General features: G+C 51.0%; 1 protein-coding gene across 1 annotated transcript in view; it reads left to right on the top strand.

Annotated features, from left to right (window-relative positions):
* Positions 1–297: 297 nt before the first annotated feature.
* The window catches only part of KCNQ3 (potassium voltage-gated channel subfamily Q member 3), a 286,185-nt gene continuing 270,682 nt past the window's right edge, over positions 298–15,800 (top strand). The window contains exon 1 of the mRNA XM_040626033.1: positions 298–695. Within this exon, the coding sequence (XP_040481967.1) occupies positions 313–695 (383 nt within the window). The 5' untranslated portion in view covers positions 298–312. The remainder of the gene's footprint in view (positions 696–15,800) is intronic.

The raw sequence follows: 15,800 nt of genomic DNA, 5'->3' as shown, positions 1-15,800 counted from the left end.
GCGCGCCCTAGCGCCTCCGCGCCAGCCTCGCGCGCCCTTGCCCGCTCCCCGCAGTCCCCGGCCCGCGCCCCTCGGGGTCCCGCAGCTGACCCGCGCGGGATGTGACCCCTTCCCGCTGCCCGGCCTCCCGTGCCCCCCGGGGGTCCCGCCTTTGCTTGCTTTTGGGGGGGTGGGTGGGGAGCGGCGCGCGGATCATGGCATTGGAGTTCCCGGGCTTGCAGCCGCCGCCGCCGCCTCATCCACGCACCCCAAGCTCCCCTTCTTCCCGGAGCAGCAGCGGAGAAGGCGAAGCGGCCGGCGGGGGCGAGGCAGATGGGGCTCAAGGCGCGCAGGGCGGCGGGGGCGGCTGGCGGCGGCGGCGACGGGGGCGGCGGCGGCGGGGCCGCTAACCCGGCCGGAGGGGACGCGGCGGCGGCCGGCGACGAGGAGAGGAAAGTGGGGCTGGCGCCCGGCGACGTGGAGCAAGTCACCTTGGCGCTCGGGGCCGGAGCTGACAAAGACGGGACCCTGCTGCTGGAAGGCGGCGGCCGCGACGAGGGGCTGCGGAGGACCCCGCAGGGCATCGGGCTCCTGGCCAAGACCCCCTTGAGCCGCCCTGTCAAGAGGAACAACGCCAAGTACCGGCGCATCCAAACTTTGATCTACGACGCCCTCGAGAGACCGCGGGGCTGGGCGCTGCTCTACCACGCGCTCGTGTGAGTACCCAGCCGCTCGGCGGCGCAGGTGGGGGCTCGGGGTGGGGGCTGGAGCCAGGACGGCTGCGGGGCCTTAAAGCCCAGGGGCGCCCGTCGGCTGAGGAGGAGACCAGTCTGTCCTCCGTGTTTCTCCGCCGTGTGTGTCCGTGTGTCTGTGAGCCACTCTCTAGGTGTTGGACACCAGGGCTTAAAAGAGCCAAGCGTGGTTCCCCAGCTAATTTGGAGATTGGATTGGCGTGTTGGTGTGCGCGCAGGTGCGCATTTATGGCACCTTCTCCGGATGTTGGTATCGCAGCTTAAAAGAATGGTGTGGTTTTTCCAATTAACGTGGAGGATGAACAGGATAAAGCGGATCCCTCCCAGAAGCTCTGTGTTTCTGCTTGGGGTGGGTCCCTTCTCCTGGGATCGCTACTGAGTTTAGATGATGCATCCTGGAGTTAGGGGTGGGAGTGGTACACTGCCCATAGTGGGGTGTGCGTGTGTGTGTGTGTGTGTGTGTGTGAGAGTGTGCACACGAGCGTGCGCATGAGCGCGGGTATCAGTTGCTTGCTTGTTATACCCCTCTTAGGGTTCCATCCTGGTATAGAACCTGGTGTTGCTCTCCCTGGGGGCTGGGACTCGTCAAAATGTGTGTCTTGGGGTTATTTTTATGGAAGTTAATGAGCAGGAGAGAGAATGTAAGAGAATGAGAATGTCTCAGGCTCCAGCCTAGACCGAGGAGCTGGGGCTTAACAGTGCCAGGAGATGAGGGCGGGGGCTTATGTTGGCTGAGGCACCTCCTTGATTTGGTCCTGATATCTACCCCTCAAGGGCAGCTGCTGCCCCCTCTCTCACTTTGTCTGGACAAGGGTGCGGGCCATGGGATGCGGCCTGGCCTGGAGGTTTGACCCCAGGCACCCTTCCCCTAGAAAGCGTCTCCTTGCTTGTCAGGATGAAAATGCGTTGCCAGGGAAGGAAGATGGAACTCCCTTCTGCACTGACACTCGGGACAGGAAATCTTCTTGCACTTGGGGGAGGGAGGAGAGGATGGTAGTGGTGACTCCTCACCCAAGAGAGAAAATCAGAGCTGTCAGCATACACCCCAGGGCTGGCAGGGCTTTTCCCGTTACCCTTTGCCTCCTGTCTGTGGCTTAGTCATTCTGATGGCTGCTTCTTGGGAAGCTGTGCATTACTAGGGTTTTGGCCGGGAATTGGCCATAACATTGGCCCTTTCTATGCCTTTAGTAGTGGGTAATATTCCTCTGGGTCCTCCTCCAATTGACCCATGACTGTTGTGCTCCCAGGGAGTTCAGGGAGCCTTGGACTTGCTACCTGCCTATCCTCTTTGGTTGCAGTGGCTTTTCCAGATTTGGCCACCAGGTGGGGGCGTCTGCACAGGACCTCAGACTTGGCAACAGGTTTCTTCCCAGAGGTTATAGAAGCCTGGAGAGGATGCCTCCCTGAAACTGAGGAAGTGGCAGGAAGGAGGGCGGCATCCAGCCAGGAACATGGATTTGGGATGGTTCAGCCTCTGGCATCCACTTCCGCATGAGTTTGCAGGCATTAGTGGCTGGAGAGAAGGGCTAGCAAGGGTTACCCTTCCATTTGCTTTCTTCAGGTGGTAAAAAGGGATGAAAAATATGTTCATCTCTGTTTCTAGCACTGTGTTTAGTTCAATTGAACTGCAAGGCGTTCAGTTAAGTTGATTAAATTGATACGGGAATATGACAGTAAAAAAAGGCACGGATTTGAGTGCACACAGACAGACGGACTGCACATGTGTTTTTGCATGCAAACGGCGTTCACTATTTATTGGCTGACTTCCAAACCTGGGGTTCCACTGCAGCTTGTGGGGTCCCTCTTTCTTCTCCTCCCACCATTCCCAGCCAGCATCCCTGCCCTGCGTCGCCCAACCTGGGGAAGGGATAGCTAAGACCTGTTATTGCCAGAGCCTCAATTTTATCCTTCTTTTGAATTAATCCATCATGCAGAAGCAGGTTTGAGAACGCCCAAACCTGTGGCCATGTTTCCCAGAGAGGACCAGGAAAATCTGAGCGTGTGGGATAGAAAGAGGTGAAGACCTAGCCAGATGCTTTCAGACATGCAAATCCTTCATTTCATTGAACTCACTCCAAGAGTTTATGAGGTGGGAATTACTGTCTACATTTTAGAGGTGAGAGTAAGAAAACTTCAATGAAACCATTTGTCCAAGATCACACAGCTACTGTTCTGGCTGCTCACTGGTGGGTCAACTGTGTTTCTGAACTGGATTCCAGTTCTGACCCTCTGCCAACAATTGCGGGGCTCCGAGCAGCTCCCTGGGCGTTGCTGGGTGCCCATCACCCATTAGATAACACAGGGCTCGTAAGAATACCTCTGCCTTTACTCGCTAGCTCACAGCTGGCCATGGCTAGAAATGGGGTTTGGAAATGAAACAGGGGCGAGTCAGAGCCCAGGGAAGCACGGCGTTCGGGAAATGGGGAGCGGGCTAGAGTGGTGGGGGATTGTAGGGGTTGTAGGTGGAATCATTGGGAATTATGTAGGAAACCATGTTGGGTTGAGTGTGAGCTCCTAACACTGAGCCTACCTAGCTCGAGGATGCACCGCAGATCCCTTCTCCAGCTTAGGAGGAAGTGCAGTCAAGTGAACAAATTGAACTTTTCATTGATGATTCAGGATTTTGCAAGGCACTGTAATTCGTGCTTCGAAGCATCCATTATCCTGTTCTGGGCTGCAGCTAATGGCATAAGGGGGCCAGGAAATTGGGCTGACTGTGGGCTCACAGACTAGCGCGTGCTTTTATTTTATTTTATTTTTTAATGAATCAGACCCATGAGATTCAATTCCCCTGCCCCCCCCCCCCGGTCCTGTCCTGAAGGTAGAATACAGCAAATGTGGAAACCAAAGATCCCTATCCTATCTAACCCTGCTCCCTTTGCCTTAAAGCTCATCCCTATTTTTTCCTGACTACTCACGTTCACCCTGGCCCAGCTCTGATGTGGCTTCCTCCGGGAAGCTTTTCTCTGGCCCCCCACCCCCACCCCAGGTTGAGCTAGAAATGTCCTCCTCGGCAATGTCCCCAGCTGTAAGGATTTGCACATTACGTTAGATTGATCTGCTTGCTCGTCTCTGCCGTTGAACCGAGAGCTACTTGGGAATAGGGCCATGGTGTTCTCAGGCATTCTGTTTCCAGCAGGCTGCGGGGTCCGCGGCGGGTCCGTGGTAAGCATTGACTGCCTGCGTGAGTGAAAGAACACTGTCAGGCTCCCAAGACTTTGCTCTGTATGGCTTTACTCTGATCACCACAGTCACCACCACAACGAGTAGGCACAGTTAGCATTATCGGATTTTAGCGAAATGAATAGCTTGCAGAAGTCTTAAAACGGACTAAGGGGAGGAGGGGACAGGGTGGGAGACCATGCTTTGACCCCGGGGAGGCCAATCTCTTCTCTGCTTCCTGAGCCTGAAAAGGGTCCTGCTGCTTGGAGAATGTGCTGGACTTGGAGCTCCCATCTGGACAACCTGAGGTGTCCGCGACTTTGCATGGCCTGGAGTTTGGGGGTGATTACACGGCCTTGTCCCGGGGTGGTGTTCAGGCTTAAAGCGTATGAATGAAATTAGCCCAACACTAGGTGCTGAGTATTCATTGGTTGGTTCTGAATAGGGGTCTCCTTAAAAGCACATACCACTGGGTGCTCTGACATTGTCCCGGGACTCCCCTTCCCTAGCCTGTCAGCGGAGAGGCGCTGGCCTCATCTTGGCGCTGTTGCTGGATGGGCATTTGCACAAGCGTTCTGCCGCCTGTCCTCATCGCCTCACTGCAGCCAGCTCTCTGCAGCCATCACTCACTCACCTGTTGATGGACCAAGGGGACATGGTCACAGGAAATGCCCCCTGTTTGTATTCTGAGGTGGTCTGGCCCCCAGGACCTGGGGGCAGGCAAGGCTGAGAGGTGGGGCACAAGGACCCAGCAGCTCTTCTGGAATGTAAGGGCCTGGCTGGTGGTCTTAGCCTATTGGCTGAAAGATCTACAGTCCCTCTCCTTTAGAGGCTGATCAGTATTCCATGTTCTTTCTCCAGTCATCTGTTGATGGACACGTAGCTCATTTATACATCTTGGCTTATTATGAGTAATATTTCAGTGAACCTGGAACTGCTAATATCTCTGAAATCCCAATTTCAAGTCTTTTGGATAAATATTCAAAAGCGGGATGGCTGTGTTATATGGCAGCTCTACTTTAAATTTTTGAGGGACCTCCATATTGTTTTCCACTGTTTCTTCCATTTCGACGTTTCCACATTTTGCATTCCCGTCCCTGGCGTGCAAGGCTTGCGGTTTCTCCCCATCCTCACCAACACTGTTTCTCTTGGTTTTTATTTTGTTTCTGCTTCTGTTTTCGTCTTTTTTTTTTTTTTTTTTTTTTTTTTTTTTTTTTTTTTTTTTTTGATGATAGCTGTGCCGACAGGTGTGAGGTGTGATATCATTGTGTCAGTCTTTATTCAGCTGTAAGACCCTGGTCTTTGGAGTCAGACCTGACTTTAATCCAGTCTGCTCTGTCCTGGCTGTGTGACCTGGGGTCATATGCTCACTTTCCTGGGTTTCAGTCTTTATTTCTGTTATGGAGACAGTCAGGCCCACCTCCCGGGGTTGTTGTGAGGTGATGATACACAACACCTAAGCATTGCCTCGTGTTGGTTTGCAACCTTGGGCGTTCCCCGGGTTAAATCTGAAATTGGCACAGGGCAAGGGGAAAGGAAAGAAAGAGGCGGGCCACTCCAGATCCCTAGGTGGCAGGTTTCATAAGCAAGGGGACTTCTATGCGAGGCTTGTCTCGGGCACTGAAAGATGAGTAGGTCTCCAGAATCTTAAAGGTTTTCAGAGAGTCCTTAATGGGGTTCCGTCCCATACACAGTACAGACGGTGTCAGCAGCACCTTACTCTTAAGGCTGCGGGGGTCTTTGGAACAGCTCCCATTGTGGGAACGGTGGGCAAGGGAGTACACAGTCCAAGGACGGGGGAGGTGGTGAGGTCCAGCTTGCAGGTCACCCAGGGGTCACATCCTCTCAGTGACCTCCCCCAACACACCGCAGAGAGTCAGTACATATTGTGTCCTTGTTGCTTCTCCTCTCAGTCCTATTTGATCTGGCTTCCTCTTGCCCCTGTCATCAAATCCATGCCCCTATCTAATAGTCTTGTTTTATTTTCTTTTCCTTTTCTGAACTCCTTGCCTTCTTCCGGTCTCTCCTTTTTTTATGATACTTTCAAACCACCAAAGTTGAATGAAGAAGTCAGGGAGCGAGTTGACCACAAGCGCTCACAGTAGCAGGTATCTGGACCCTGGCAAGGCGGTGCACTGGGAGGGGCTGGACCCCAGGTGCCCGGTCTCTCACTGTCCAGGAGCCGGGCTCACGGCAGGTGGCCATCGGTACCGGAAGGGAGGGTACAGTATCTCTCCTTTACAAATGAAAACAGGTACTGGATGTTATGTGGTTTGTCCAGACGCTTGGAGCTGCCTAAGCGGCAGAGCTGGGATCCCACAGGAGTGTCCCACCTCCGCCATAGTGCTGTCCTCACCATGTCACTGTTGTCCCCAATGACAGACGATGCGGAAGAAAGGTAACAGAGACTGAAACTCTACCTTCCTGGGTGAGGCTTTTTGTACCGCTGTTTTTCTGCAAAGTCCCCAGGGCAGGGGTGCCTGGCTGGCCCAGTCAGTAAGAACATGACTCTTGATCTCAGGGTCGTGAGTTCGAACTCCATGTTGGGTGTAGAGCTTACTGAAAAAAAAAAATCCCCGGGGGAAAGCAGCGCGGCTGGTCTGCAGGCTCTGTACACATGGAACAGCAGCAAGATGTTTCACACTTTGACATACATGTGAATCGCCTAGGCAAGAAGGGGCCTTAACAAAAATTGGGCAGACCTCTCTTGAACCAGTCATCGAACTTGTGCATGATGAATTCAAGTGACTTACCCTCCTCTGGAATAACTCAGTGGAAATGAGCAACATACCTGCAGTCGTGCCTAAAATGACCCGAATCCGATCGTGAAGAAGTAATAAACAAGTTCCCATTGTGGGACATCTTGCACGATGTCTGGCACAGTCTCTTCCAAAGGGTCCCTGTTGGAAGAATAAATAAGAAGTGTCTCAGTTAAAGGAGCTCAGACATGACAACCAAATGCACGTAAACAAGTGGGGGCACGTCAAGCTAAAACGCTTCTGCACAGAAAAGAAGCAATCAACGACATGGAAAGGCATCCTGCAGAATAGGAGAAAATATTTGCAAATCCTGTTTGATAAGGGCTTAATATCCAAAATATATAAGGAACTCTTACATCTCAACAGCAAGAAAGCAAAGGATCCTATTAAAAAAAAAAAATGGGCACAGGACCTGAATAGAAAAGAAGATACCTATGAAAAGGGTTCAACATCACTAATCATCAGTGAAATGCAAATTAAAACCCCAGGGAGGTGTTAGAATGGCTATTATCAGAAGGCCAAGAAATAACAGGTGTTGGTGAGGAGATGGAGAAAAAGGAACCCTTGTGCACTGTTGGTGGGAATGTAAGTTGATACACAGTTTTCGCACTACATAAAACAGTATGGAAGTTCCTCAAAAAATTCAAAGTAGAACTGTCAGATGACTCAGCGGTCCCACTTCTGGGGATCTGTCTGGAGGAAATGTAGTCACTGTCTTAAAGAATGTGAACCTCTATGGCCATTGCAACAAAATGTGTAACAGTCAAGACAAGGACACAATCTAAGTGTCCATGGATGGATGGATGGATAAAGAAAAATGTGGTCTATACGCACAATGGAATGCTGTTCAGCCGTAAAAATGAAGGAGATCATGCCATTTGTAATGACATGGACACAGATGAACCTGGAGGGTATTATGTTAAGAAAACGGAGACAGAGAAAGATGAATACTGTATGATCTCACTTATATGTGGAATCTTAAAACACTGAACTCAGGAACAGAGATCAGATTGGTGGTTGCCAGTGGCTGGGGGCTGGGGGAAGTGGGTGAAGGTGGTCAAAAGGTACAAACTTCTTGTTATAAAACGAATACATTTGGGGATCTAGTGCATAGCATGGCCGCTATAGTCAACAATACTATATTGTATATCTGAAACCTGCTCAGAGAGTAGATCTTAAAATTGTCATCACACCCATGTGCACACACAGAGGTAACTGTGCGAGGTGCTGGAACACCAGTTTATGGGATTTACGGACCCAGCACTGAGAGAGGCACTGGCCCATTAACAGATCTCAGAGACTTTTGGAGCTGGAAGGAACTGTAGAGAAGATGAAACTGAGGCCCAGAGCCGTTAGAAACTTGCCTATAGTCACGCTGCTGACAAAGGAAGGACCTGAACTCGGGTCTTCTTCCAAGGCTGGCTGCCACGCAGCCACATCGGCTTCTGCTCACGGTGCTCCAACAGCTGTCTACCAGTGGAGCAGTTTTGCTACAGCTGAATTCCTCCGGGTTACCCTGGCTTAGGCTCTGGATCAAATGAACAGAAGAAAGAGGAAAGCCAGGGGCAGGCTGATCTGGCGTCCATACATTGCTAAGGAGGGTTTCTCTTCTGCTGAAATTCCCAGTACGCAGAACACCTTTTCTCCATCTCCCCCCTGCCCCCCACCCTCCAGTCCTCTGCCAAGAGTGATATCAAGTAGTCTCTGGCTTTCCATTGAGGTCAACATTGAGTTGAGGCCTTCAAAACCATCATCTTGTAATGAATGTTTTTATCCATTTGGGTTGTTTCTAATGTCACCTATGGGACAGCACCACCATTTGGACCGTTCGTGGAAACCTGATTTATTTTCATTAACAACAGGAACTGACATTTATAGAGTTGCTCTCATGTTGGGTTTAACGCTCTCGATGGTTCTCCTAACGTGTGGCTGAGAGCCCAGCCGCCAGGAACCCAGAGTTCTAACCCTGAGTCTTAGGCTCATTGACTCTGTAGCCTTCAATAAGTCATTTTACTTCTAATCTGGGACCTCATATTCCTTCCTTACAGGTCATCAGATGGATTAAATGAAGGCATTCACGCAAGTGCTCCGCGGAGTGCTAGCCCTGGGTCTCAGCCTGTCTTCCTCCGGGAGCTCCCTGAGCCAAGGTCCTCAGTGCAAGTGGTTTATTTAACACAGCATTAGTCAACCTTGTTTTCACTATCTCCTCTTTGAGGAGTTTTTAAGAACTGATTTTGCCCCCCTTGAAGACGATACCATTTCTATTGAGAATGCAAAATTTAGGAGATGATTTAAAAAAAAAAAAATCAAGAAATAAGTAAAACTGGGGAGAGGCCGGGAAATCCAACAGGAAGGAGAAAATGGCTGGAGGATGCATTTTTTAAGCAGGTTACCCTGGGGGCCCTTGAAGCTCAACCCCTGGGGACCCTGAACTGCAGTGTGGAAAGATGCACAATTATCCCCAAACTCCATCCATGCCTGGCTCGGGGCTGCTCCGGGGTATTCCCTCTCAGAGAAATCCCTTCAAGGGAAATGTGGGCTGTTTGCCAAAGGTATTTCTCAAAGGCCACGCTTGGCGGGGGCTGCCAGCGGGTTCCGGATTGGTATGGGAGGGGACCGGTCGTGACTGCTATACACTCCGTAAGTAAAGGAAATAGCGTGACACGAGTTCACAAGTGTTTCTATGTCTTCTCAGTGGTTCTTAAGTAAAGGAAGTCTTTGTGGCCGAAAGGTCATGGTAATTCTGTAGTGTTTTCCCCCTCATTAATTTTTCATTTAGGACAGTCATCCAAGAAAAAAAAAACTTCTGAAATAAAAGTACGTGTAAATATGTCAGTTCGGGGCCTGGTTTCTAGCAATAGCTAACCTTTCAGAGCTTTGCTGCAACTAGGGTTGTCGAGTTCTCAAACCGGGCACTATGAAACCATGGTCTTCGATACCCTTTGGGGCAAGGAGCTGTCTCCTGTTGAGATTATCGTGTGTTCACATGTTAGTAATTTTCATGAAATAAAACAGGAGAGTTGCTTAAAATAAGCCTGGAGAACTTCAGTCCTGCTGACACTATGATTCTGAGTGGTTTCTGCGATACTTTCGAAGAACGAAGAACCGTACTAATTTGTAACGTGAGAAACATTAGCATTTTCAAAACAAGATGAACATAGATATTCCAGTTGCTCTTACGAACACATCTTTTGCTGAGAAAATGGAAGGATCTTGGTTGTGAAGTGGGGTCCCGTGACTTCCGCCCTTTGCCTCCATTCTGGTTTTCTGGGGAAATAATTAACATTCACCTTCAGGATTCTGGAATGTTAGTAGGAATGTTGAGATTTCTTCTTGAAGTCTTTTTGTGTGTGTGCCGTGGTTTTAACACCTCATGTGGTTGGGAAGAAATTTCATGGGAAAATCTTAATCCTTTAGGTTTCATATACATTCCTCCAAGTATCTGCTGATGGAACTCAAGGAATTCTGCCTGATTGTTCAGCAGACGTTGATTTCAGGCCTTGCAGATGCCAGGCTTTGGGCTCGCACTAGGGGATGATGCAGGGATGGGTAAGTCACTTTTTACCCTTGACAGGGTCACGATTGAGTAGGTCAACAACTACTAGCATAGAGGTGTGATACCCACTCCAGTGTCTACATTTACTGAGTCTACTTGGGGCTCAGGAAACGTTGTCAACGTGGTTTACATGGACCAGGGAAAATTTCCATCAACAAGAAGTAGATTTCAACATATATACAGGGTTCAAGACCATCGCTTCCTTCATTTCCCCACGTACGGCCGTGACCGTGCCTGTGTCGCACATGGAAACCTCGAAGTTCTGATTTATTCTCACCCTGAAGGAAAGCGGCTGAAATTGAGGCAAGAGAAACTGGGACCATAAAACCGACCACTGGATGAACCTTGCATCGGGCTCTTTAAAAAGGTTGAAGGCTGGCTTTGTAGCTGTACATTTGCTAGGTGCCAATATCCATTCTCTGCAGCCTGGAGTCTAATGCAGCCCCTGGTACGTCAGATACCCAGTGTTGGGTCAGCGGACACAGTGCCAGCCCCGGGAGGTGGACAGTTTAAGTGATAGAAGCAGAAACAGGTCTCGGTAAGAGTGACTTTGAATCCTGGCTGTGCCGTTGTTCAGCTGAGTCACCTTGAGCGAATGGCTTAAGAAGCCCAGACTTGTTTCCTTCCCTGTAACATGGACCGTGCTTATGCGCAGAGTTGGTGTCAGAATTCAATGAAATGGCTGTAATACAGGCCAAAACCTAGTTTGGGCTCATGGTCAGTGTCTGACAAATGGCTGTTCTTTCGCAGTCCTGCTAAGATAAAAATGTCTGCGGATAAAAGTAATATTGAGGTCACGCTCGTACTTTCCACCTTCAAGTTGTGGCCCTGAAGAGGCAGATGTTCTAGAAGAATGTGTGACTAATGTGGTCAAGGAAGGAACTGACATTGGGGGGAAAAGAGGCAGGAGGGGTGGGGGAGAAAGGGTTCTACAGCCTGACTCGGGGTTCCTGAGGAAGCCGGGTGCTGAGAAAGACCCCTGCCTAGGAACCCAGTACCTGGGCAGTGCTTCTCAAAACTGTCAAGGTCGTCTAGAACAAGGGAAGATGGAGAGGCCGTCGTAGCCGGGAGGAGCCTGTGCCAATGTGGCAACTCTAAGTGACGCGACTCTAAATCACGCTGGATGTGATTCTGGACAGAAAAAGGACATCCGGTAAAAACGAAGGAAATAGAAATAAGGTACCAAGTTTTAAGAATGCATCATCATCGGCTCATCAGTTGTGACCAACGCGCCATACTAGTCTGAGATGTTGGTAGTAGGGAAACTGATCGTATGTTCTGTGGGAACTGTCTGTACCATAGTCTCTGTGTTTCTGTAAATCGAAAAAGGTTCTAAAAAGTGAAGTCTGTTTTAAAGAACGTAATCGGAGGACTCAGCAGTGAGACGTTGCATGCCCGTGAGTGCGCCAACCTGGGATGGAAACACGGAAGCTCAGCCTTGACAGGTGCAATCGTGTCTTCCCCGTCTCACAGCGAAGACTTGAAAGCTGGACCCACGTCATGCAGTTTCATTCAAGTCTAGTCTGGCTTCTGTTATTTCTCCGTACTCTGCCCCCATGTTATTCACAGATGTCTATGAAATTATGACCGCCCGAAGAGAGGATCTTCAGGGCCTACCTGCGTGCCATCATCTGGTTGGATCCACCAGAGTCAGGCTGCTCCTGACCGATGCCTTGGGCACTGTAGGAGGGGATAGCACGTTTTCTCTTCTGTATCACTGACCAGAACTGGGGTCCTGTTCCCCTTCCGTGGACCATTGAGGTAAATGCCAAGGGAACTACCAAGAATGGCTACCATGAATGGTTTTGATTCACTCCCGAGGGTGTGTCTCATTGCCAGCCAGATGGAATGGGGTTCTATTAGGAGGAGAAAGTGGAGGAGTGGCTTCTGGGTAGACACCATCATGTCTGCCTTACTGTTGTCACCAGGAGCCCGTATCAGAGGCTGGGAGTGATGACCAGCGTCATCAGTGTCTTCTCTCCCTTCCATGTCAGTCCTCAGGCTCTGCTCAGGTGGCTGTCATGTTCTGGGGTGTCCACTTTGCTACCCAGGGTGGTTGAGGGTGTAGGACATGGTTCTGGACACCCTGGTGGGCCTTGCCCATTGCGATACCCCAAGGAGACAGCTGAGCCAGAAAGAAATGACGGTAATCAGTTCGTCTGATTGAAGCTACGGTCTTTAACTGTAGTTGGTTGTTGGGGCTGGGGTGGGATGTAGAACACCTCAGGAGACTTCTCACTGTGTGGCCCTGTCCCTGACTCACCTTGTACCTGAAGGGAGGTCACGTTGGGCCAGAGGTGGCCTCATGGAACAAAGGGGCCATGGCCCTGGAGACAGGATAGCAGGGCTCTTGTTCTGGGCTCTTTGACATTATTTCTGGAGGGTTCCCCATAAGGTAAGGGTGTTTGGATGTGACACAGTTCCTGCCTTTAAAGACCTCACTGTCCAGACGGGAGTGAGCCGTGCGCATGACACCCAGAGGGTCAGCGTGGCCTCACAGCTGTGATGTGGGCTCTGCCTTCACATGGGAGCAGATCCTTATTTTGCCATCTGTGTGACCTCCAGTAAGTTGCGTAACTTTCCCGAGCCTCAAATTTTTCATCGGTGAAATGGGAAAACAGGACCTGTCCCGTCCGTCCACTGACCACACAGGACGGCATCATGGCTGCAAAGCAGCTGCCTGCATACGGCTGGTGGCGGTGGAAAGAAATGACTCTCTAAAGGCAGATCGGCACACAGGCCAGAGGTCAAGATAAAGGCAGAGTGTTGTGGGCTGGTTCTGGGACAGGACTCTGGCAGGCTTCCTGGAGGAGGCAGGCTTTGATCTAGGTATAGAAGGATGCAGTGGCATCAGGGTCTGGGATTCGGCTGAAGGCAGAAGGAGGAACTTCGGTGAAGCCTTGAAAGTGAGAAATGCAGCACGGTATGTCAGGTGTGGCATCTCCCAGTGGCTGCAGCGGGGGACTCTGGGCAGGGCGGAAGGTGGCAGGGCGGTGAGAGGATAAAACAGATGTGCTTGAAAGGGTCAAGCCTTTTTTTAAGTATGGAGTTGCTGTGCACCTCTGGACGAGAAACTCACATGTGCCTCTGTGCCTTCCCTTCTTCCCTGAAAAATTAGGTCGTTGGATACTCTTTAGGGCTTCTCAGTGGGAGACACTGTTAGCATTTTGGATGGAACTCTTCCTCGCTGGGCAGCAATGTCTCCCATTTTGCAGGATTTTCAGCTCCCTGGGCCCTGCCTGAGAGGTGCCGTAAGAGCCCCAAGTTGTGATAAACAGAACCATTCCCAGGTTTTCCCCAAGGTTCTGATGGGGGCCACCGCCCCCGGGAGGCTGTCACTCTGTGGCTGATGTCTCGCTTCAGAGGCCCAGCGATCATACTCTTGGCGATGAGTCCAAGCCAAAATATATGTAGGATGCTGGAGAATTCATTACACTCGTGCGGTTATCCAGTGTTTTTATGACTTCTCGAAAGCCCGAGCTGCCTTTGGAGCCGCGATGGTTTGGCTCAGGTAAGACCCACATTCATCCTTTCAGAAGTTGGGGAAAATGAAAGTTACCCAAGTACAAAGCACATGCTGCACAAGCACGTGTGCACGCTCTTACACACACACGCACACACACAATACATACACACACACATACACACATGCACATACACGCATACACGCATGCACACACACACACACACACACACACACGCACACACATACACACACACCTCGATTCCTCAGCCTCAGTTTTTGGAACAGTAATTAGTGTCCCTGCGTGAAACAAATTAAGCTGGGGACCTTGTTGCTTCCATCTGGAAAAAACCCAGCCCTGGGAAATGCTGACATTGGAAATGGCAGAGCCCTGCACTTGTGACGGGGACAGTACCAGGGTGCAGACCCTGCCCCCCTCGGGGGATCCTGGCGCTCTGGCCGGATGGGGAGGTGGTGCATGGATGAGAATGGAGCTTCTGTTTCCAGTGAGAAAGGTGTTCTGGAACCGAGAGTCTGAGCTAGGCTGCAGGGATCCGAGTCGGGGCTGCGGAACCCCACACAAAGTGCTCTTCGCTCCTGAACCTCTCCGTTTGGTCGTCTGTAACGGGGGTGGAAGAGTAGCCCACCTCAGAGGGGGTTGTGAGGGTTCCACGACTTCGTGAAGGTAAACCGGGCAGAAGAACAGGGGCCTGTGTGTATCTGCTGTTACACTGATGAAGCTTCGTCGAAGCCACTGGGCTTCTAAGTTGTAAATGCAGTAGGGCCTCCAAAAACACCAGCTGGAGACACACATAGAGCCAGGTAAGGGTACCCAGAGTCATAGGGGGCCACCGAAATGGGAGAAGGGCTGTCTTCCTCTGCCACCTTAATTTTTTAAATTGTAGAATATTTGTAACATAAAATTTGCCACTTCGGCCGTAAGGGTACAGTTCAGAGGCCCCAGTCCATTCCATGCAGCCTTCACCACCACCCAGAGACGCTTTTCCATCTTGGAGAACTGGAACACTGCACTCGTGGGTGTCAGTCCCTTCTGACTGCCCGGACAGAAATGCCATCGACTGGGCAGATTCAACAACGTGTGTGTATTTCTCATGGTGCTGGGGTCTGGGGAGTCCAAGGTCAAAGTGCTGGCAGCCTTGGTGTCTGGTGAGAGCCCTCCTCCTGGTTCACAGCTTCTCGCGGTGTGCGCACGTGGCAGAAGGCCACAGAGCTCTCTGGGTCTCTTTAGTGAGTCAGTGGTCCCACTGAGGAGGGCTCCACCCCCATGACTTCCCAAAGGCCTCACCTCCTAATACCATCATCATCAGCATCACCAACTTGGGGAGGACACCAACATTCGGTCTCTAGCACCATTAAACACCTACTCACCATCCCCGTCTCCCCCCAGCTCCTGGCTGGCTCCATTCTACTTCCTGTCTCTGTGGATTTGACCGCTCTGGGTACCCCATATAACGGGGTCATACGGTATTTGTCCTTTTGTCACTGGCTTACTTCACATAGCATGATGTCCGCAGGGTTCATCCTTGTTGTAGCAGGTGTCAGGATTCCCTTCCATTTTTAATTTTTATTTATTTATTTATTTATTTATTTATTTATTTATTTATTTGAGATAGAGAGTGTGAGTGCCCGAGAAGGGGGAGGGAAAGGGGGGTGAAGCAGTCTCCCCGCTGAGCAGGGAGCCCAATGTGGGGCTCGATCCCAGGACCCCGGGATCATGACCTGAGCTGAAAGCAGACGCTCAACTGACGGAGCCACTCAGGTGCCCCAATTCCATCCCTTTTTGAGGCTGGGTAATATTCCATCGTCTGGAGAGATCACACATTGTGTGTCCGTTATCTGTTGGAGGGCATATGGGTCGCTTCCGCCTCTTGGCGATTGTGAGTGATGCGTGTGAAGCCACATTCACGCCTTACCCCCTTCCAGGTCCTCTTTGTGTTTCTGTGGTACCGCAAGTCCATTCCATGCACTGCTCCATGGCGGGGAGGAGGAAGAAGGACTGGACACGTATTGGGCACTAAAGTGACCGCTTGCTGGCTAGGCAACTTTGGGCAATTCCTTCATCCCTCTTGGTCTCCACTTCTTGGTCTGCAAAGTGGGGGTCCTCGTGT

This window comes from Ursus maritimus, unplaced genomic scaffold (genome assembly GCF_017311325.1).
Source record: "Ursus maritimus isolate PB19 unplaced genomic scaffold, ASM1731132v1 scaffold_9, whole genome shotgun sequence".
Taxonomy (NCBI): Eukaryota; Metazoa; Chordata; class Mammalia; order Carnivora; family Ursidae; genus Ursus; species Ursus maritimus.
This window is presented reverse-complemented; position numbering and strand designations above follow the sequence as displayed.